The 24,312-nt window shown below is 37.2% G+C and overlaps 1 protein-coding gene across 1 annotated transcript; it reads right to left on the bottom strand.

The window, feature by feature from the left end:
• Window positions 1–16,426: 16,426 nt before the first annotated feature.
• On the bottom strand, window positions 16,427–19,307 carry IL5 (interleukin 5). The gene is made up of 4 exons (XM_069103719.1): window positions 19,161–19,307; window positions 18,906–18,938; window positions 18,013–18,141; window positions 16,427–17,927 (listed from the first exon to the last, which is right to left on the bottom strand). The coding sequence occupies exons 1-4, from the start codon at window positions 19,305–19,307 to the stop codon at window positions 17,823–17,825; spliced, it is 414 nt and encodes a 137-aa protein (XP_068959820.1). The 3' UTR covers window positions 16,427–17,822.
• Between the last annotated feature and the right edge of the window lie 5,005 nt (window positions 19,308–24,312).

Raw genomic sequence — 24,312 nt, 5'->3', positions numbered from 1 at the left:
TGAGAATAGGCTGGTTGTAAAACCCAGCATGGATTTGACTCTCAAAGCTCCAAAACTTCCAGACACCTTGACTCCCAGATACCTAGATGCCTGGACAGCTAAATCTTCTGACTATTTACAACTCACCTTAACCTAAAACAAAAGAATTAACACTAATGTAAACAACAAAAAAATCAAGGCCCATGTTCAACAGGGTCACATATTGGCCTCATAGAGGAGAGGGTTGAAGGTCTCTCCCCTTACATTATCACTTACCAGGTACCATCAACAAAGGAGTGAAACCAGGGGTAGAGATCTAAGTAAAAGAGAGGGCTGAGACTGAATAAAGCCTTTGGAAGGCACCTCTAGTTCTAATTGTGTGATTGCAACCAATGTCCACTCATAGATAATAAATTCCTTGAGGGCAGTACCGATGGTTTTTTTTTTAGGTACATGCCTTTTATGAGCACAGGTATTTTAACATAGATGTTACCATAATTTTAAAGTGTTCCATGTTATTACATCAGTAATTACCTTCTGACAGTGGCAAAACTGAGTTCCATGTAGTATACAAGTAGAAAGACCATGTGTAAGCACAACAGTGTACAGTCCATTTGAGATACATGATGTATCCAGATATCCCTAAGCCTCATCCTCCCCTTCTTCCTCCTCAAATTCCCCCTGTTCATCAGCAGTGACATCTTGGTACTGCTGATATTCAGACACCAAGTACCTATGTCTTTTTAAAAAACAATTTTATCCCCAGTGCTTAACACTGTTCCTCACATGTTTGTTGTTGCTGAGTCACGTCCAACTCTTCATGACCCCATTTGGGGTTTTCTTGGCAAAGATACTGGAGTGATTTGTCATTTCTTTCTCCAGCTCATTTTATAGATGAGGAAACTGAGGTAAACAGGGTTAAGTGACTTGCCCAGAGTCACATAAGTATCTGTAGTGTTTCCAGGGTTGTGATCTCAGGTGTTGAGTTGCTATGTTTTACCTGTCGGTTTTTGCAGGTTAACCATAAACAGGGGCCAAAGGGGATGATAAAATGCTCTCTGGGTCAGCAGAAACTCCAGAGCAGAGATTCTCAAGCAGTTTGGTCTCAGGACTCTTTGGTACTCTTACAAATTATTGAGGACTCCCCAAAGAGCTTTTGTTTGTGTGGACTAGGTCTATGGATATTTACCATATTAGAGATTAAAACATCTTATTATGATAAAAATAGTTTTGACCTCATGGACCCCCGGAAAAGGTCTGGGGACCACACATTGAGAACCAGTGCTCTGGGATAAGAGTCTTTTTACTGCTTTTCCTTTTTACTGTTTTCCTTTTGTTTACTTTTTACTTAGAGGAATATAATTGAGTATCTGTGACCCTTTACATTTCCCACCCTGGGGCGAATTTGAGGGGAAAGTCCCAAGGACCCAGTCTAGCTCAAACCCAAGGTGATTCCTTTACTCTTCACACCCCGCTTGGTTCTGCCCCTTGATTTCCTGAACGTTCTGGAAAAGTAACCTAAATGGAGAAAGAAGCTAATTCTGCCTTGATTCACTGGAAACAATTATTTTCAATTTTTTTTTTTTTACTGCTGAACTCAGGCTATCTTGGGTGGTTTCTCAGAGTAGCTTCTGTGAGTGGTTTGTTTGGCCCAACTGGGAGAAGCTAAGCTGATTGCTGCAATTGCTGGAATCTTCACGCATGGAATCATACATAGGTCTTGAGCTGAAACTGACCTCAGATGTTCAACCTAGATGTCAATTCTAGACTGACCCCTTCATTTCACAGATAAAGAAACTTAGACCTAGAAAGGTGAAGTACCCAGTCCAAAGTTACACAGATAGCAAGTGATAAAGCTGGGATTATGAACAAAAATTACATCTTTATTTCCCCTTTTCAAACCTTGCCAGATTCAGAAAAAAGGAGAGAAACATTAGGATTTTTCATGTAGAAAATGCTAAATCACATAGACAGAGCACAACCCCCAGGCTTGGGCCTTGTTCTTCCCTTGGCTCTCAGCCTAAGCTTAGGATGAACAGAGAGGAGGGATACGATGGCCACTTCCTCTCAAGCCTCACTAAGTCTGTAGTAATTACCCTCACCCTGCTTGGGTGAGCTGGACAGGAACAACTGATGCTAGAAGGGATGCGGGAGTTGTACTTCCTCCAGGAGTATCAGATGCTTGGGTCAGAAGTCAGAAGCAGTTCAGAGGCTATTTTCCCCAAGGGATGGTGACATAAAAGGTGTGGGGCAGAGGAGGAAGGAGGTGGGTGGGAGGTGGAGGGGTGAGGGAGGAGGAGAAAATAAATTTCTCTCTCTCCCTTTGGTGGGGATTCCCAGGGTGAAACTGAGGGCAAAGTAAACTTCTTAGAAGGGAAAAAAATTGAAAATAATTGTTTCCTGTGAATCAAGACAGAATTAGCTTCTTTCTCCATTTAGGTTACTTTTCCAGAACGTTCAGGAAATCCAGGGGCAGAACCAAGCAGGGGGGAGGGGGGGGAGAAGAGTAGAGGAGTCACCTTGGGTTTGAGCTAGAGTGGGTCCCTGGGACTTTCCCCTCAAATTCGCCCCAGGGTGGGAAACGGAAAGGGTCACAGATACTCAATTATATCCCTCTAAGTAAAAAGAGTCTGGTTTGGTTGCAGGGCAGGGGTAGAGCCTCATGGTAGCATGAGAGTGGAAAGTGGAGATGAGGAGCCTCCTCGAAACCAGAGGAAGCCAGTGATGGGGTCTTAAGAGCAGAGGCTGGAAGAACTTCTTGATAGGGAAGCAGATTGAATGATTGTCTAGAAGTATTCCTTAGGCAAAGGCAGAGCCTGGTGGGGCCTAAGCTCTGGCCCCATCTAGAGGTTGAAAGAAAGGCCCAACCGTTGCCCAATACCCTGGTCCCTTTAGGGCAGACAGTGCGTAGCTCTTTAGGGATCACCTCACATACCACATCCAGTCACCTGGGGAGAGGGAGAAGACTGGAGACCAGAGGCATCACATCATATCATTCCCCGACCCACATTCAATCTGTAGAGGGTGGAGAGAGAAAGAAGAGAGAAGAAATGGATGGATTTCAGCCCTCAATTAGCTTACGTTATTCTGTGAGGAAGATGACGTATATATAAATATAAAATAATTTTTATTGGGAGAGAAGGCACTAGCTTTTGGGAAAATTGGGAGAAGCTTCATGTAGAAGGTGATTTGAACTGAGCTTTTAAGAAAATGAAGGATTCTAGGAGGCAGAGGTAAGGAAGGAATATGTTCTAGGTAAGGGGCAGAGCCAGTGCAAAAGCAAGGAGCAGAGAGATGGAATGGTAGGTATAATGAACAGCAAGTTTGATGGGGCTGTAGGATAGTTGAAGGAAAGTAATGTATAATAAGTTTGAAAAGGTAGTTGGAGCCAAATTATGAAAATCTTTAAATGCCAAACAGAGGAGTCTGTACTTAGAATCAGCTAGGGCTATAATGGAGCTCTAGGCCTAGAGTCAGAAAGACCTGAGTTCAAATTTGGCCTCACTCACTAACCGTGTGACCCTGGGAAAGTCACTTAGCTCTGTTTGCCTCAGTTTTCTCAACTGTAAAATGAGGATAATAATAGCACCTGCCTGCCAGGGTTGTTGTGAGGATGAAATGAAACTTTTGTAAACTGCTTAGCACAATGGCCAACACATAGTAGGTGCTATATAAATGCTTATTCCCTTCTCACCCCCTGATCCTAGAGGTGATATGGAGTCACTGTAGTTTGTTGAGTTGGGCAGTGACATAGTCAGATTTGTGCTTTGGGAAAATCACTTTGGCCATGATGTGGAGGAGGAGATCCTGGTAAACTTTTCTTTTCCAAATAGTTTGCCCTCCCAAACTTTCCAGAGGCCTTAGAGGCTAATGTTTTTTTGGGGGGAGGTAGGAGGACCAAGTTAAAAATAGAAAAATAAAAAGAACAGAAATGTCCCAGTAAAATAAAGGGCAGTCAACACTTCAGCTCTCTAAATTCAGATGGAAAAAAAGTTTTAGGTAGATCCCTTCCTAACTAGTCTTTAAAAGGAGTTTGGCTAAGGAGACAAACACTCAGGGGCTATCTCCCTTTTCTTTTTAATGAAGAGGTTGAATGAGGTGGTCTCTGAAGTCCCTTTCAGTTCCAAAGATTTGTGCTCCATTTCTCTTTGTTTCAGCTCAGGCTCAATCTCAATAGAAGATTAATGACCTTTCTCTGTGACCTTGGGTAAATCTTTGGGTTCACTATCTGGAACCTCATTTTCCTGCTCCAAGAAGATGGACTAGATAATCTCTCAGATCTCTTTCAGTTCTAACAAGATACTTTGAAGATTTGGGAAATTTGGCTTTCAAACCTTCTTTCAACTTCTTCTGAAAAATTTTGTATTTACTACTTTCTTCTCATCAAATATTACCCCAGTGTAAAGAAACAACTAATTGTTCCTTTAAAAAATAAGCTTTATTGATCTCTTTTTTTTGTCACCATAGTTTTCCCCAGTATCCCTCCATTTCCCTCCCTCAGAAAACCATACCATATAACAAATGTTTTTTTTTTTTTTTTTGGAGGCAGAAGGCTGAGCAATTGGGGTTAAGTGACATGCCCAAGATCACATGGCTAGTAAGTGTTAAGTGTCTGAGGCCAGATTTGAACTGAGGTCCTCCTTACTCCAGGGCCTAGCCACTCCTCAAATAGTATTTTTTAAAGACAAAAAAAAAAGTAAAGGAAAAAAAGAGGAAAATGAGCATAACTGATCGGTACATGAAAAAAATATGGGAATATGTACAATATATAACACTTGTAGAACTCTCACCTCTGCAAAGGGGTAGGGTGAGAACATGTTCTCATATCTTCTTTCAAGCTAAGCATATTCTTTATAATTTTTCAATATTCACTTTTGATTTTTTTGTGGTTGTTCCTTCCATTTACATTGTAGTTGTCGTTAAGTGTATTGTTTTCTTGTCTTTGTTGACTTCACTTTGTGTCATTTCATGTAGATCTTTCCACTCTTCTCTGTATTCATCACATTTATCATTCATTTCTTCTAGCACAGTAATATTCCATGATGTTCATAGATCATAACCATTTTCAAAGGATGGGCCTTGACTTGGTTTCTTATTCTTTGCTATCACAAAAAGTGCTGCTAGAAATGTTTTAGTTGGGGCAACTAGGTGGCTCAGTGAATAGAATACCAGCCCTGAGGTCAGGAAGACCTGACTTCAAATCCTACCTCAAACACTTTACAATTAACTAGCTGTGCGACCTTGGGCAAGTCACTTAACCCCAATTGCCTTGCCTTCCCCCTCCAAAAAAAAAAGTTAAATAGAAATATTTTAGTATATATGAAGACTTTCTTCTCATCAGTGGCCTCCTTAGGTATAATTCCTGTAACAAAATCTCCAGGTCAAAGAGTATGAACATTTTAGTCACTTTAGTTGCATAATTCTAAATTGTTTTCCAAAATGGTTGTACTAAATCATAGATCCATCAACAATGCATGTCCCTGTCTCCCCACAGCCCTTCCAACATTGACTGTTGCTATCTTGTACAATTTTCAGGGTATAAAGTGAAATCTCAGAGTTGTTTTGATTTGCATTTCTTTAATTATTTAGAGTATTCTTGTAGTTAATAGATTGAAATTCTTCGTTTAAAACTATTCATATTCTCTGACTACCTATATGCACACACATACATACATAAGTATATAGACATGTATATACAGACCTATACATATAAGCACACATATAATATATATTATGCAATATATGTGGATATGCAGATATGTATATATAAATGCATGTGTGATATATAACTTATGTGTCTATATATGCATATATATAAGATATATTAATTATTTATGTATCTTGGATGCCAAACCCTTAACTGAGAAATTTGTCAAAAATACTTTTTTTCCATTTGAGCACTTCCCTTCTTATCCTAGATGTATTAATTTGGTTTGTACAGCTTTTTAGTTTCATGTGATCAAAATTATTTATTTTATATTCTATAATTTCCTCTATTTTTTGTTTGATTAAGAATGCATCTCTTACCCATTTTGTGAGAGTTATATGATATGCTTCTTTTCTAATTTTTTTGTAGAATGATCTGGAGATTAATAATGATATTGGAGTTGCAAATTTTTCCAAACATGCTGGAGAACAATTTGGACATATACCCAAAAGGCAATAAAAGTATGCATACACTTTGACCTAGCAATACCACTAGTATGTCTGTACTCCAGAGAGATCAAAGAAAAAGGAAAAGAGCCTATGTGTACAAAAATATTTATAGTAGCTCTTTTTGTGGTGGCAAAGAATTGGAAATTGATCATCAAATTGGGGAATGACTCAACAAGTCATAGCAAATGATTGTGATAGTGTACTATTGTACTATAAGAAATGATAAGGGGACGGTTTCAGAAAAAAACACATAACAAGACTTGAATGAATAGATGCAAAGTGAAGTGAGAAGAACTGGGAGATTATTATGCACAGTAAGGACAATGTTGTAATGATGATCAACTATGAAAGACTTGGCTACTCTTATCAATACAATGATCCAAGACAATTCTCAGGGACTATTGATAAAAAAAATGTTATTCAACTCCAGAAAGAGCTGATGAATTCTGAGAGTGCAAATTGAAATATAATTTTCTTTCTTTTTTTGGTGATGTGACTAATATGGAAATATGTTTTTCATTATGTCCCTTGTATGATCAATATCATTTTTCTTGCTTTCTCAGTGAATGGGAGATGGTGGGAGGGAGGGAGAGAATTTGGAACTCAATTCTAAAATAAAAATATGACCAAAATAAACAATATTTTTCAGGAGCCAAAAATAATGGTATTAAGGTCACTTATTCATTTAGAATGTCTTGTGGAATATTGTAATATACAATTAGTCTAAACTTAATTTCTGTGACACTAATTTTCAGTGCTTCCAACAAATAGGGAATTCTGTCCCAAGTAATTTATGCTTTCTGGTTTACCAAACACTGGATTATTGAGTTCCATTGTATCTGATTCTTCCTTGTCTAGTCTGTATCATTGATCTACCTCTCTATTTTTAACCAGTACCAAGTGGCTTTGATGACTGATGCTTTATGATACAAGATGAGGTCTAGAAGTACTATTTCTCCTTTATCCATACCTCTTTTCATTATTTCCCTTGATATTCTAGACATTTTATTTTTCCAAATGAAGTATTGTCATCATCATCATCATCATCATCATCATCATCATCCTCATCAAGTCCCGGAAAGTATCCTTTTAGTAATTTTATTGGTACAGCACTAAAACTTTGGTAGTATTGCCATTTTTATTAATTAGCAGAGACCAACCATCATGAGCAAATATTCCTCTAGCTATTGAAATTATTCTTTTTTTCTTTAAGGAACACTTTGTAATAGAATCTAATAGAATGCTTTTAACAGAATAGAATATGCTTTGTTATATTGACCCCAGATATTCTATATATTTTATAGTTAATTTGGAATAGGATTCCCCTTTCTATTATTGCTTCCGGAATTTTGTCATTATTATACAGGAATGTTTTAGAAATTTGAGGGTTTCTATTGTAGCCTGCAACTTTGCTGTATTAATTGACTCAATTGGTATCTTTGCTGATTTCCTAGAATTTTGATGTAAGCTATCATATCATCAGCAAATAGTAGTTTTATTTCCTCTTGACCTATCTTTATGTCTTTAATTTATTTTTCTTGTCTTATTGATATTTTTAGCATTTTTAGGACTATAAAAATAATAGTGATGTGGATACAAATGGTACCCTAAGGATTAAAAAGAATAGTAAGGTTTTTCTAAGTAAGACTTTTTCTAGTACTTTGTGAAGCCCTTCCTGAGGGGAGTTGGGGCTCATTCTGTAGCTTGTCCTGTAACTTGAGGGTGTCCTAAAGTCCTTTTACCCTTATATTGAAATGCCATAAAACTTCTTATCTTGTAAGATCAAAAGAATTTTTTTCTTAGCCATCCATTAGGAGCTTTATTTAACCTGTAAGCAGCACAGGCCTCCTTAGCAAGAAAGCAAATTAAGACCCCAACATTTGGGGGAATTGTGCATATATAGAAGTTTCAGAATATGATGTAGTTTTAGAAGTTTTTATGGGAATTAAAGATTAGGTCAGGGAGACACAGGATAAGGGGGGGAAAGCAATTCTTTTGGTCTTACAAGAGAAAGAGAAGCTTTATGGTAGGAAAAGTACTTTAGGATACCCTCAAGTTACAGGATAAACTACAGAATGAGCCCCAACCCCTGCCCCCCACCTTAGGAGGGCCTTCATAAAGTACTGGAAAAAGCAACCCTTAATATTCTTTTTAATCCTTAGGGTACATTTGTATCCACATCACATATCCATGAATAATATTGGACTATAGTTTTCCTTCTATGCTTTATCCTTCCTTGGTTTAGATATTAAAACTTTATTTGTCTCATAAAAGGAGTCTGACAGTGCATTATTTCTATATTTTAGAGAATAATTTGTGTAGTATTGCTCTAACTGTAAAGTTTGATATAATTCTCTTGTAAATTCATTAGGACTAGGATTTTTTTGTATTTTATTTTCTGGGACTGGGTTATTAAGATCTCTATTTGGCCATCTGTCAGTTTGAGTATTTTTTATTTTTTAAGATATTTATTTCTTTTGTGTTCTCTGTTTCGCTAATATGCTGTGTTAAATAGGTTCTAATTATTCTTTTTATTTCTTCAGGTTTTGATATTTTGGTGATTTTTTTCCTTCTTATTTTTAAGATTGGTTGAAGGTTTATTGATTTTATTGCTTTCATCAAAGAACCGACTTTTAGTTTTATTCCTATTTTTTTCAGTTTTTCTTTTAGTATAGTATCTTTTAGGTCAGTATCTCATGCTGCTGGCCTTTGTTAGTAATATATGGAAATGCTGATAGTTTATGTGGATATCTTGTGGTTTTGCTAAAGTTGTTAATTATTTCAACTAGTTTTTTAGTTGATTCTCTGGGATTCTTCAAGTAAACATATCTTCAAAGAGCAGTAGTTTTATGGCACCTTTTAGAATAATGTAGTCTCCTTGTTTATTTCTTTCTTTGTTTTGAATGTTTTTGTTTCATCTAATAGTATAATTGCAACTTCTTTTTTAAATTTATCTGATACATTGTACTATTTCACATCCCCTCATTTTTATTATATATATATGTACACACACACACATATATATATAGTCTCTTATGAGCAACAGATTGTGGGGTTTTGTTTTCTTATTCATTCTGTTGTTCTTTTTTATTTTATTAGATTGTTTAATCCATTTATACTTTAAGTCATGAGAATTAGATTTATATATTCCTCTCAATGTCACTGACACTGTGGTGTTTTTTTCCACATTAGGATTTTTTTTTCTCCTCAGGTAAACACCGTATTAGATATCTTAATCTATTTTAAGGCAACTCTCTTCCCATTGGTTCCCTCTCACTTTCAAGCTTTGCATCCTACCTCTTATTTGTTACCCCTTTCCCTAGTTTTGGAGCTTTGTTTAACTTATTACATCCTTTTTCTTTTTTGCTCTTATCTTATTAATTCTTCCTTTCTTTTTCCTCTCAGTTAAATATCCAGGTAAAACTCCCCTTCAACTTGTTTTACTTATTAGTTTTTAGAACTTCTGTGACTTTTTCTAAAAAGTATTTCTTCTACTCATTATTTTCATAATTTATCTTCTTTTTATTTTGTGCTTTTATCCTTTGATTCCTGGTCTTTATACTCGTGTAGTCCTTTAGTCTCTATACTTCTCATGGAAGCAAAACTACTAAGATCCCATTCCCATCAACTTCCTTCTAAGCAGTTTTTTTTTGAGAGGGGAAGGCAAGGTAATTAGGATTAAGTGACTTGCCCAAGGTCACAAAGTAAGCATCAAGTGTCTGGGGTTGGATTTGAACTCAGGTTCTCCTGATGCTAGGACCGATGCTCTACTCACTGCACTACCTGGCTGCCCCAACTCCCACCTAGCTGCCCCCAAAGCAGTTTTATGTTATTGCCTTGTGCATATTACCCTACACTACCTTTTTTCTGTTATGCTTTACTCTTAGAAATACAATTTCTGCAAATAATTGTATGCAATTCATTGTATAAATTTTCTTATGCCCCTGTTTTTACAATTCACTATTAACTTTTGCCCTCCTCTTGGCCATTTTTTCCCCATTCAAATCTCCTACTTTTCTGAGCTGCTCCCGGGGCACTGATTCCCCTCTGCTCACATAGGATAAATGGTTTTTCTAAGCACCAAATCTTTGCAAATTACATCCATTGAAAGTCCCAGCCACCCTTTATAGACTATTTCTCTTGTCCCAGGGGAGCATTCGTCAGTGGCACCTCTTTCCTAAGACAATATCTTCCCATTTCACTGCCTTCTTTTCAATTCCTCTATTTGCTTCTTTTCCCATTCTCTTGTAAACTCTCTTCTTCTTGAGAGACCACAGAAATTATCTTCTCTTCATTTTTAGCCTTTAACTTAATTAGGGTAAATCATATATTCCTCTCTATTTTCTTCTTCCCTGCCCCATCTTTTATGCACTTTCCTATCCTGTAATTTAATCCTGCATTAAACCTTAATTCACTTGTATGTGGTGTGTTGTCAGGATTAGTCTATAACATATCAGGCCTGTGTCTGCAGCAACACTTCTATTTGACTTGTGGTTTTAACTGTCTTCTCATGTGCATTCAGAAAGAAATCACATCATGATCTCTCATTATTTTGTTGTCGTTATCTGCTGTATTTGTTTTCTTGTTTATTTATTTGAAGTGTTTTCAAAGCAAATAATTTGTTCACATCTGGTTTTCTTTTCAAAATGCTTCAAAAATCCTTTTCATTTGTCATCAAGTTCAGATTTTCAGAATACATTTTCTCAGGTTACATTTGGAGCTTCTTTTCTCTTCTGAGTATTTTGTGCATTTCCCTCCTGTGGCTTCTGGCAGTTGAAAAATAGTCTTCTGTTATTCAAATTTCCTTTCCCTTATATTTGAAGATCTTCTCTCAAAGTCACTCCAGAATATGTTGTTCATCATTGAAACTGTTACATTTTACTATGTGTCTTAGAGATTGTAGCATAAGCTTGTTATGTTTTCCTGGAGGAAATCTTGAGATTCTTTTGATTCACACTTTGTTTTTGATGTTGAAAAATTCCAGGTAGTTTTCTTTTATTACTTCTTGCATTATGATGTTCAGTTCATTTATTTATTTATTAATTTTGAAACTGTTACGTTCTTCTGGGAGACTTAGAATCCTTAAATTGTCGCTATGCATCCAGTCTTCAATAGTAATATGCTTTCCTGGTTTTGAGAGTGTTATCTATTTCAGAACATGGTTTATGATTACTTTCTGTGCACTTACTGCTTAGAGAAGAAAAGCCTTTTGATTGGCAACTGAGCTTGAGCTGAGTACACATACAAAAGACTTTAATTGGTCCAATCAGTCTATCTCTTTCCTAGTGGTAATTAAGAGGAAGAGTGCCTCTGGGTGGGAAGAAAGAGGTAGCACCAGTGGTTGCTTTCCCCATGAGCCTGCCAATCGCTGTAAGCAAAACACAAAAAGCTTTTCTATCTTTACCACTTCTATTATTTCCTGCTCTTAGGTGGAGTACTGGAGACCGGAAGGACCAAGCCATAAGCTTTTGAGCTTCCAAGAGTAAAAAAATATACCAGAAGTCTAGGACTTCCTCTACTGGTCTACCAGTCTGAGAAAGTATCATCCAAAAACTTACTCATGTAATACATTATGACAGGTTGGCCCATTTTATTAAAATTTAAAATATATTATTCAAAATTCATGAAACTATGTCAATTTAAAAGTGTTTTTGTTAAGTTTATAGCCTTTATATTTCTGAAGTTATTATAGCATATAACTTCATGGACTTTTGTGACGCAGTGGCTATTTATGTATTTGTAACACGAAGTGATTAGGGTGGGGCAATTACAACTAGAGAAGTCAGAAAAGACCTCTTGAAGGAGATGCAACTTGAGCTGAGTCTTGAAAGGACTATTCCAGGCGTTTGGAACAGCTTGTACAAAGATATGGAGGCAGAAAATAAAATGAAGACTATGAAGAATATCATAGGTCATTTGACTAAAGGGTAGAGTAGATGAGGAGTGCTATGTAAACAACCTGGAAAGATAGACTGGAGCCAGAATGTGGTCTTAAAATGCCCAATAGAAGAGTTTTTATTTTATCCTACAGCAGAGGTTCTTTGCCATTTTTGGTGTATGGACATTCTTGGCAGACTGTGAAGCCTATAGACTCCTCAGAATAATGTTTTTAAATACATAATGTAAAATGTATAGGATTACAAAAGAAACTAAATATATCGAAATAGTAATGTATTAGCAATAATTAGTAATAATTAGAAATGAGTAATAATACAAAAGAAATGTATTTTCCTTGTTCATATTTGTATCGCCAATGGTTGGCATAGCTCCTGGTACATAGTAAAGGCTTAATAAATGATTTTTCATTAAAAAAGAAAGAAATAGCATTTTTTTTTAAAGTTCACAAACTCCAAGTTAAGAACTCCTGCCCTGTCCTTGGGGCGTCTTGGTAGTGTGGTGAATAGAGCACTGGCCCTGGAGTCAGGAGGACCTGAGTTCAGATCCAGCCTCAGACACTTAACACAAAAACTAGCCATGTGACATTGGGCAAGTCACCCTACCTTCCCCCCTCCAAAAGCAAAAAAAAAAAAAAAAAAAAAGAACTCCTGTCCTCTTACTAATGGGGAACCACTGAAGCTTTTCACTCAAGTAAATATTGCACAGTCAAATCTATCTTTTAGAAATGTCAATTTAGTGTCTGTATGAGAATGGATTGGGAATGGGAGGGACTAGGGGAGGAAGACCAATTAGGAGTCTATTTCAATAGAATTAACAAGAGGAAATGATGGAATAGACTAGCGTGGTTGTGGTGTGAGTGAAGGAAAGGGGACACATGTGAAAGATATTGAGGCAGTGGGATCAACAAAAGCAGAAAACTGGATATGAGGACAGTGAGTAAGGGAGAGGTTAAACATGGTTCTTAAATTGTGAAACTGAGAGATTAGAGGAGTGTTTCTTTAGTAGAAATAAGGAAGTTAAGAGGAATGCTGTACTTAAGAGAATAAATACTTTTGTTTTGGACATGTTGATTTTGAAATGCTTATGGGCATATCCAGATGGAAATATCAAGGAGACTGTTGGAACTATAGGGCTGGAGCTCAGGAGAGAAATGAGTCAAAGCCTGGATATGTAGAGTGAGAACTATCTTCATAGAAACAATAAACGAATCTAAGAGAATTGATTATAATAATAAGACAGAGGGTATATTTAGAGAAAATAAGACTAGGACAGAGCTTTGGCTTACACTTGTACATAGTGGAGGACACATAAATTATAATCCTGCAAAGGAAAATGAGAAGAATCAATCTTACATACAGGAAGAAAAATATTGAATAGAGACAGAGCAATGTAACAAAAGCCCAGAGAGGAGAGTTTCTATTAAGAGGGGATAGTCAATAGTATCAAATGCTATAGAAAGATCAAGAAGGACAAGATCTAAAAAGGTCATTGACGTTAGCAATTAACAGATAATTAGTGACTTTGCCAAGAGTAGTTTTAACCTGGCAGGTAGGTGGTGCAGTGGATAGAGTGCCAGGCCTGGAGTCAGGAAGACCTGAGTTCAGATATGATCTTATTAGCTGTGTGGCCCTGGGCAAATCATTTAACACTGTTTGCCTCAGTTTCCTCATCTGTCAAATGAGCTGGAGAAGGAAACAGCAAACCACTCTAGTATCTTTGCCAAGAAAACACCAGATAGGGTCATGAAGAGTCAGATACCACTGAACAACAAAAGTTTTGACGTAGTAGTGGGGACAGAATTTATATCACAAGAGGTGGAGAGAAGTGAGTGGAAGAAGGAAAAAATAGAGTCAAAGCATACAGTTTTGCCTAGGAGTTTGGTTAAGAAAGGGAAGAAAAAATATAGGATGATATATTAGCTGAAGGTTTTTTAAAGATAGGGAAGATCTGTGCACATTTAAAGGCTACAATGAAGGAAGTAGATAAGGAGAGGTTGAATATTTGGAAGAGAAGAGAGATGATCATAGGAGTAAGCTGCCAGAAGAGGACCAGTGACATCACAAAGGTAATGTCTTGACTTACTCATGAATTAGATTTAAATGAGGCATTGCACAAAACTGTCAGCCTCACTTTCTCCTCCCAAGTCATCAAAGACCAGCATCTAGAAGATTTGAGAAGAGTTGGCAGTCACAAGGGTAAGGTCCACATATTCCTCCAAGCCTAGAGCAAAGAAAAAGAAGATGGGGGGTGGGGGTGTGAGGGAAGATATAATAAGATGATTCAAAGTGTAGAATTAGTGAGGAAAGGGAGCTCTTGAAGGATAACCTCAACTTTTCAATGAACTATAAGATCCTCTGATAAGAGGGGGACATTATGGTATAGGAAGCTTGAAAGAAGAGAAAAAAGTTTGGCATAGTCAGTGAATAAACTGATAGAGAATGAATCAGGGAAGAGTAAAAAGGTGGATATGCATCAGTGAGGGCTAAAGTGGATAAATAATGTCCATTGCTCATGCAAATATAGAGTTGGATAATCAGTACCTTAGACACTGCAGATAAAGAATAAGCTGAGCTCAGAATTCAACAATTGGAAAAGTGTGGCCTAGATTGCCCCTGGAAAATTGTGCTGTTTTTTAAGACTCCAAGGTTCTCCATGAAACAATGACCTATCTTTAAAAAGAAAAAAAAATTCTTGACTGATATATTTTGTTTTTCCATCCCCTACATTTCCCAGTATCCCTCTAAAAATACCATGTACTTAAAACAAAGAGGAAAAAATTGGAAAAATCCACCTTAAAACCAATTAACATATCAAAGAAATATGTCATCTGTGGTATTCCATACCCATTTTCTCTTAGCTCTGCAAAAAAGAGTAGGAGAAGGTGCCTTCTCATACATATCTCTTCTATGGGGTCTAGCTTGATCGTTATAATCTCATAGCATTCAGGTTTTATTATTTTGCTCTTGCTGTCCTTATTTAAATTGTAATTATGCATATTGTTTTCCTGGTTTTGCTTGTTTCACTTTGCATCAGTTCATGAATTTTCCAATGCTATTAACCATATTTTTCACTTCTTATAACACATTAGCAACTTATTATGGACTCATCTTTTTAACACCAGTGAACTTCCAGTGATATCATATGGTTTTGAATCATGTACTTCTATCTCAGAGATGAAATGGAGTTCCCAAAAGACAACAGAGAAGCACATGACAGGTGTGAACATGATTACAAATGAGGAATTATGCAGAATTAGTGTATAGAATATCACTGAAGAAATGTAGAGATGGGAAAAAAGAGATGGCCTGATCACATAGAAAGAGTTAGGGGCAACAAGTTACCTAAAGGATATTTTCTTAACCACAGCAGGAGATAGATATTCAACAAAGATGAGAATTGAGGACATCCTGAACTGATTCAGTAGAGCAAAACTTCCCTCCAACCATGGTTTGAACTTCCTGAGCCTAGAAATGGAAAGGACAAACAACAAGAATGCCGAGTCTTATTTTTGGGGTCACAGTACCTAAAAAGGAGATGGGTAAGATCATTCTTCCCCCATGCCCAGTGCAATACACGTTGCCTAAGCTTCAGGTGAATAGGACCTTTACCCTCTGGAAACTGCAGAAAAGAGAGGATACTATCCCAGTCTGGTAGTTTTAAAGATGCACCTTCTTCCAGCTATGCAGCCAATGCAAAGAGACTGCTTCCACCTATGTGGTAGGGGAGCATAGTATGTCTCTCCCAGAAGCAAGTTCCTGCCTCTTTTCACATGGAAACCTCATCTTAGGTGATCTAGGTATGCACGAAGCCCAGTTACAAGTATGATATAGAGGAGCAGTCAGACAGAAGGCGACCCAGGAAAAGGTAGTATCACCAAAACTTAGAGAAGAGATGACGGTCAAGAAAGACAAGGACTGGGAGAAAACATCATATTTGGTCAGTAAGAAATCTTTGTTAACTTTGGAGGGAGTAATTTTGATTTGAGTGATAAGGAACAGATTGCAAAGGACTAAGAAGGGAATGAAGAGACAGAAAGTGGAGGCAAAGAACGCAGACAGATTCTTTAGAAGTCTGGCTGAGAAAGAAAGAAGAAATACAGGATGACAGCTAGAGTGGATGACAGGGTCTGGTGAAGGGCAGTTTTTTGTTTTGCTTTTGTTTTGAAGCTAGAGGGACTTAGATATGTTTTGTGGGTAAGAGGGAAGAGACCAGAAACTAAGGACAGATCGAAAATTAGAGAGGATAGGATCCAGAGTTGGGGCTGGAGATTAAGCCTTCTCACTCTAAGACAAGTGATCTTTCCACTATACCAGGTGGCCTCTCAATTAAAGCAGAACAAGGAGGGAGGGAATAAAAAAAGGAAATAAAAAAGAAATTTACATGATAACTTTATTATATATTTAAAAGGAATAGCAAATTGTACATAATAGTTTTTCAGTTTCAGTGCAATCCTCTTTTAAAAATTATACTATATCATAGAAATTCTTGTTTTATTCCATAAATTAAAAATAAATAAAAAAAAGAATTACTAGTAAGTGCTTCTTCATAATCCTAAAACCAAAAAGGGAGAAGAAAAATACAGAAGATGCTCAGAGTACTCAACTCTAGACAGTAAGCAGAAGGGATGGCCTTGGTGAGGAATAAGTTCAATTCTCCATCAGAGACTGGAAGATAGAAGGAGAAAACAGGGGATGGTATCAAGGGATTTTGATATGCAGAACAGGGGAGAAGGCGGAGACTCCAAGACTAGTCATCTTTCCACTACCTAGTGGTTTCTACTTAATCTAAACCTCTAATTTTAAAAAAGTTTTATTGGTGTTTTTTTTTCCATCACATTTATTCTGGGATATATTTATTCACACAGGTACCCTCACACTTGGCCAGTGAATCTTCTCTTTTTTTTTTCTTTTTAGAGGGGAGAAAGCAGGGCAATTGGGGTTGTCACTTGCCCAAGGTCACACAGCTCGTGAATGTTAAGTGTTCTGACTTCAGGTCTCTATTCACGGCGCCACCTAGCCACCCCAAGTGAATCTTCTCTTGTAATAAAGGGCAGCAAAAAACAGCCAATACATTGGTCACTTCTGACAGTGTATTCGAAATACCACACCTACAGTCCCTTGTCTCTCTAAAGAAAGAGAAGAGTTTTCTTCTTTTCTTATCTGGAAGATTAGTCACTGTGACTATGTATATAGCATTGCTTTTTACTGTTAGTTTACATTATAAACTCATTCTTTTACACATAAAGACACTGAAGCAAAAGTAACAAGCCCACAAAGGAAACAGGAAGGGTCCAGGTGGCCCTACATTTAAATATATCAAAGCAAATAAATAAAGTATGACCATGTAATTTCTCAAGGCCACAAATGCCACAAAATCTGTAGCCAAGGTGGTTTCTGTCATTGCATGTACAAGCAATGAGGAAAACACCAAATAGAAATATAGGAAATGCATTTGGGAGCAGAAAAGAAGCAGATAAAATTGCCAGTCAGTAAGTCACACTGGTCAGAAGGTATCATTTGGGTACCACTTGCCTTGGCATTTTTTAGAGGAATCAATTCATTTCTGGAATTTTCTAAAAATTTAGTTGGACAAAATTAACATTTGAACATATGGAGAAGAAATCAGAAAGAGTATCATAAAAATAAAAGGAAAGATATTCTGTTTCACATAAAATATTTGTAATAACCAAAAGATTTCATTTGTTTTGGAAGAGCTGTGGAAGTGCCCTCCATTCTGGCCAGGCAGGGCTCATTTACGTCCCCCAAATCAGTCCATCACGGCCTCCCTTTTCACTCTTGACTTTCTACTGTCCACTCAGTGTTTACTGTCCGAAGAAAATCTTCCAGGTAGTCTAAGAACTTCTCTACTCTTCTTCTTTCTCCCCCACACTGTTTCTGAAAACAGAACAAACAGTATTGTTATAGGCTATCCCTTATCGGACCACAATCATATAAAATATCATTGAACCTTACAACTCACTTCTTTGGCAGTTATGTATTCTTTTAGAGAAGACAAGTTTTGAAAGATTTTTTCCACCACATTCTCTTTAGCAGTTTGGTTCTTCAGTATTTCTATTCCCTGGAAGATTTCTTCAACACACAGTGGATGCTAGAAAGAAGAAAAAAAGGGGGGGGGGAGGCTTATTTTAAAATAAACGCTTTGTTTGGTACTGACCACGTGCTTATAGTTCCCCAAAGTTTTGCTAGGTCCACTTCTCACATTATAACTAACACATAGCCTAATGGAAATATATGTTTGACAGTTTTAATATAATTATATAATGACAAACTTAAACATGGCGAATCTAATCAGGTTATCATTTACATTAAGATGCATACATATATGTATAATACATGTAGCTTTAAATCACTAAGACTGTCAGAAATCAATACATGGGTAAGTACTTTGGCCAGATATGAGTCAATTGGTCAGCATTTATGCTACTGTGCCAAACACTAGGATACAAAGAAATGCACATGGAACACTCTCTCTTTCTCTGTCACACACACACACACACACACACACACACACCCCTCATGGCAGACAAAACAAACATTATCTCTATTTATACATGAGAAAACTGAGGCTCAAAGGTTGTCATTCGCCCATGGTCACACAGCTAGTGGGTATCAGAGTTGCGACCATAACTTGAACCTTCTGACTCCAAGAGAAGCCATCTTTCCACTACCTCGGCTGCTTCTCAATTACAAAGAATTCCTAGCAAGTTCTTCTTCATAATCCTAAAACCATAGAACCAACATAGAGAAGATGCCCAGAGTACTTAGCTCCAGATAGTAATTGCTGTTTTTTACATTATAGAAAATATGACATTTGTTTACAGATGATTATTCTATGACCATACTTTCACTTACATTTTGTGGATCAGGTATTGAAATCCTTAGAGTCTAAAAATAAAAGCAAATACAAGGATTACTTTTTGAGTTCTTTAGCACTTGTGCCTGACAATAATAGAGTGACTCTACTTATTAGTTGTTAGATGTAATTGTCAAAACTTTTCTCTAAAATATTCCATTACTTCATTATTAATATCAACAATAAATGGTAAGTAAAATACCAAAATCATGACACTGTTTAAAAAAGAATCTGTTAAATAAATTGAAAATTACCCCATTGCCTATCAGTACGGTTCGGTGAGCTGTGATTAGCGATAGAGTTTCTGTGACCAGGCTGCTCACTGGATTTCCTGTTGTGATCCCATAAGCACTGCCTGCACAGAGAGCCAGCAGTGGAAGGCACACAAGCATTTTCATCATGCCGAACTGCTCAAGGTTAATCTCCAGCAATGAAAGTGTGTACTGTTGGGCTATATCCCCAACCAATTTATTCTCTCTCTTTGAGGAAATGAATAATTTCTAGTGATCTTTGCTACTGATAGGGAATTCGAATAGGTCACATAATGGAACTTAGTATTTCCATTTCTCCTCTAATTATTTTGTTTTTATCTCCTCATAAAATGCTATAACTCCTTCTTAACTTTACTAAAATGATTCATAGGGATAAGGGACTAGACCTGTGATTTCAATATTATCTAGGAAACTCCCTCTACCAATACAGGCTGGTACCTTCTCTGTATCTCAGTCTTAGAGCATTGCCTAGAACACTGAGAAGTTGAGCAACTTGTCCAGGACTTCATAGCCTGCATGTATCATGGGGGGCGGGGGGAGACTACTTAAATCTAGGCCTTCTTCATGAACAGCTCTCTGTACATTATTCCATACCACCTCTTTCATATCACCTAGTCCCCTGATTATGCTTCCTAAAATAAGAAGCTTGCCTCCTTCACATTAGAATGACTTGAAATATCTCAACCACCTAACTGATCAATAAGCCTTTATGAAGTATCTGCTATGGACTGGGTATTGTGCCCTTAGGATACTATAGTGAGATAATCCCTTCAAGAAATTTATAATCTACTAGAGGCAAATTTTACAGATTACACACAGCCTAGATAAAACAAACAAACATAAAAAGTGATGGGAGAGGAAGAGTGGTTTGACATTAATAAGTAAGGGAATTAGGAAAGGCCTCTGGAAAGTATTTGAGTATTTGGGCTGAATTTTGAAGGCAGCTTGGAGTTCCCAAGGGCAGAAGGGAGGAGAGAAAGCATTCCAGGCATGAGGTGGAGACTGGGCAAAGGTAAAGACTCAGGAGATGGAACATGGGGGAATAGCAAGCAAATAAGGGTTGCTATAGCCATGTACATAAGAAGGAGAAATGTGTAAACAACTTGGCAAAGTAGGCTGCAGCTAGATTAGGAAGTACTTTACATGCCAACAGAGGAGATTGTGTTTTTAGTCTAAAGGGAATGGTGAGCTCTTAGGAATGTAGTATCCTAAATACCTTTTTTTTTTGAGGGTGACTGACAATTAAGGGAGTTCTGCTGGAGTTCCTCACAGTCTCCCCTCAGAATGCTTGCTGGCGTCTTGCTTCTTGAGATATTTCTGCTCTTCCCCTTTCCTTTAGGATAAAGGATGAGTAGACTGTTCCTTTTAGACAGCCACTTTCTCTGCAGCCCTCTGTCACCCTTAAAGTGGTGCTACAGTCAAAAAGCAACGTCAACCAATGTAGGAAATCAAATAGATTCCAAAAGGGAGATAAGTACAACCAAGACAGTAAAGGACAAGACTTGAGAAAACTGGTTAGATGGCAATTTTATTAAATTTAAAATTTTATTAAACTTGAAGTTATTAATAATAATAATAGCTAGCACTTATAAAAGGCTTAAGGTTTCTAAAATGCTTTACAAATATGATCTCATTTTACTCTCACAACAAATCTGCAAAGTAGGTGCTATATTAGGTAGGTGAGGTCAAGTGACTTGCCCTGGGTCACACAGCTAGTAAATGTCTCAGGCAGATTTTGAATTTGATTTTCCAAATCCACCATACTATCCACTGCTTTATCTAGTTTAGGTTCTGTATTTAAGAAATGACACTAGTAATAACACTAGCACTGACTGGCATTGATGCTATCTAAGATGCCAGCATTATCTTGAACCAAAATCTTGTATCACTGAACTTTTCACCTGCAAGTTTTCGTTTTGCTTGGTTTTATATGCATTAAAAAAATGAGTTTGGAAGGAATATGAAAGCTTGGAGATAGTGTGAAGCCACAGAGATGGGAGGCTCTACATATGACAACTAGTCTAATTCATATTCAAACCATGATTCTTGTCTATACCATTCCTGGAAAATAGTTATCCCATCTCTGCTTGAAAGGCCTCTGGGGGCAAGGAACTCACTGTCTACCCCAAGCAATGCAATCAGATACTCCAAATGTTAGAACATTTTCCTCATTTTGAGTTAGTCTATTTTATCCTCCACCTCTTGGACCTAGTTCTTTCATCTGAAGTCGAACAGAATAGTCACAGATGACATTAATATAGTATCTTTTTAGAATGTTATCTCATTTGGTTCTCACAATAACCCTATAAGGAGGAAAGGTCCTATTGAACTCCAGGATATTAAAAAATTACAGAAGCTCTGAGTTGGAAGAGATCCCAGAAGCCATCTACTATAGCTTGTATAGGAATTTCCTCTACAATATTCCCAAGTGGTCACCCAGATTCCCTTTGTAAATTTTCATTTTGTGAGGGGGAACCCATTATCCCCCAAGATGGCCCGTTCTGCTTTTCGATAGTTCTTAGTGTCAGAAAATTTTTCCTCACAATGAAGCTGAATCTGCCCATCTGCAATTTCCACCTGTTGGGACCCAGCACAAAAAATCTAATTCTTTTTTCATTCGATAGTCCTTGAAACATTTGAAGATTGCCAGCAGGCCTCCCTATTTCTTTTGTTCTCCAAGCCAAATATCTACAATTCTTTTATGGATCTTTTTATGAGTCTCAAGACCTCTCACTAATATGGTTGCTTTCTTGTGGACACTTCCCAATTTATCAATGTCCTTCCTAAAATGTTACAATATTCTAGTGGTCTAATCTTGGCAGAGTACAGTGGGTCTATCACATCCCTTGTTCTGGAAACTGGGTCTCTCAATGTGGCCTAGCATACATAGTATTAACTTTTTTTGTGGTGGGAAGGGAATTATATTGTCCTGTTGACATGTTGAGTTTGCAGCCCACTAAAGCCCTCAGATCTTTCTCACACAAACTTTTTTTCTGGATACACCTTCCCCATTAGTTAGATAACTGCTCTTACTCTCCATGTAGGGTCTGCTAATGACCACTTGGTCAGACCAGCTCCAGTTAGTATTTGCTAGTGACAGTAATGATTATTTCTCTTCTAGCTAGGAAAGGAAGTTAACTTGTTTCAGATTCCTCTCTTCTCCATGGGGAGATTTCTATTTCAGGTTCTCATATTTCTTGCCTAGGAAAAGGTTCTGGAACAAAGTGAATATTGAGCTTGTTATTATTTTGAGGCTTCAAGACCCAGTCTGGTGCTGGGCAGTTGAGAAGGAAGCCAATAATTCCTGTGGGCTCAGAAATTCAAAATTCTCACAATTCTCACACCTCGACAGATGGGTAGGCTGCCACAAATATCTCAGAGTCCTAGGCAGCTGGAGTTTTAAGAAGCTACCCCAAGGAGAAAGCATCACCTAACTTTCAATTATTTGTGTTCCATTGGCTGAAGCAACCTGGGCTTTCCCTTCCCACTTTGGGAACTTGATGGAAGATGCTCCTTTCCTTTGTGCTTCCCCATGGCCACATAGTTAATAGTCAAACTTGGGAATCCAACCAAGGTCTTTTACAACTACAAGTTCAGAATGCTTTCCATTATACAATGGGCAATCTCTCTTCTATATGCCAGCCCTTCAAATATATGAAGTCCCCTCAAAGTTTTCTTATACCTCCTCTTCCTCTCCTACTCCTTTAGACTACCTTCAATTAATTTTAGCATGGGATGGTTTCTGAGTCCCCTCATAATCTTGGTTGCCCTCCTCTGGTTTCCTTCCAGTTTGTCAATGTCTCTTCTATAATAGACCATTTTGAATTAGATATTAATATTCCAGATGTGGTATCATCCTGGCAAAATATGAAGGATCTGTACTTCATACTACTCCTCCCCTAGCTTTAGACAGTATACTTCTATGGGGATATGATTAAAAGAGGTTGGTTAAATTGACGAAATCACAGGATGAGACCTTTGTTTTATCTTTAAAGATATTTCCCATGGAAGGTAGAGACATACGCATTAACATCACACTGAGATATCTGATGACATGTAGGGGTTTGGCTTTTTAGCAATCCCAAGTACATTTACTTTCTGGTGGTGTCTCAAGAACAAAGTGTAACTGTAAATCTAGAGAATTGTTCATGTCCCTGGGAGAGAGATAGGGTTCATATTCTAAAGCTTGTCAACCACTTTTTGCATTTCTCTTTTAGAAGAGTCAATTATAGGGTGGCACCCTTAGTCTGGAGGAGTGTATTCGTCCCTGAAAGGGAGAGAATTTGGAATTCAAAATTTGAAAAAACAAATGTTAAAAACTGTTTTCACATATAATTAGAAAAAAATTTGTCCATTACAGTTATTAGTTTTTTTGGCTGCCATATTATATTGCTGAATCATATTAAGCATGCACTAAAAACTTCTAGGCATTTTACACATGAAACATGCCTCTCCTATCCTGTACTTTTATAACTGATTTTTAAAAATCAATGTGGAGGACTTTATTCTTTTAAATTCATGGTATAAATTTCAGACTACCATTCCAGCTAATAAAGATGTTTCTGTATTCTGATTTTGTCACCTAAAATATTAATTATCCTTCAAATATATGTTTAGTCTGGGCTCACTGAATATATGTACCACAACAACAGAGATGAAATAAAGAGAAAGGGAGCTTAGAAAATGCTACCCATTGAGAACCAAATAATAACCTATTAGAGAGAGACATTTAATGTAGAATCTGATCATTTTCCTCTCCCTTCCATTTTTATTTACAGGCAAACTTCCATTGTTTGGGTGACAATAAAATTTAAAAGGCAATCTACTAAGAACTGTTACCAGAAATGACTCCTGGTGAGAAATGACTGAAGGTGTTGTGGTGGCTTAGGGGAAAGGGAAGAGAGAAGATGAAGTACCTGGAAATCAAGTCTATTTTGACTGTATGTTTTTCAAATTAAGTTTGTAATGAGTAAATTCCTTTCTGTGGCCTTTTAACACAGTCCTTAAAGTACTGGAGGAAAAAAGTCCTGTGACTAAACTTCCACAATGAAAGTGATAAAAATCATGAACAGGACTAATGAAGCAAATGTAGTGGCCTTTCTGATCTATCTCCCAGCTTTCACTCATGGGTCTC

This window comes from Petaurus breviceps, unplaced genomic scaffold (genome assembly GCF_028583685.1).
Source record: "Petaurus breviceps papuanus isolate PSGF00001 unplaced genomic scaffold, PetGlider_PUasm1.0 64, whole genome shotgun sequence".
In the NCBI taxonomy this organism is placed as follows: Eukaryota; Metazoa; Chordata; class Mammalia; order Diprotodontia; family Petauridae; genus Petaurus; species Petaurus breviceps.
Note: the sequence above shows the minus strand (reverse complement) of the source record. Positions and strands in the feature narration are given on the sequence as shown.

What these genes read in the sequence shown, in the direction of transcription:
- IL5 (XM_069103719.1), bottom strand. Translation starts at nt 19,307, where the DNA reads ATGATGAAAATGCTTGTGTGCCTTCCACTGCTGGCTCTCTGTGCAGGC. An exon ending in CCGTACTGATAGGCAATGGG is followed by an intron (nt 18,939 to 19,160) that starts GTAATTTTCAAT and finishes TTTTATTTTTAG; the next exon opens with ACTCTAAGGATTTCAATACC. An exon ending in AATACATAACTGCCAAAGAA is followed by an intron (nt 17,928 to 18,012) that starts GTGAGTTGTAAG and finishes TTCTGTTTTCAG; the next exon opens with AAACAGTGTGGGGGAGAAAG.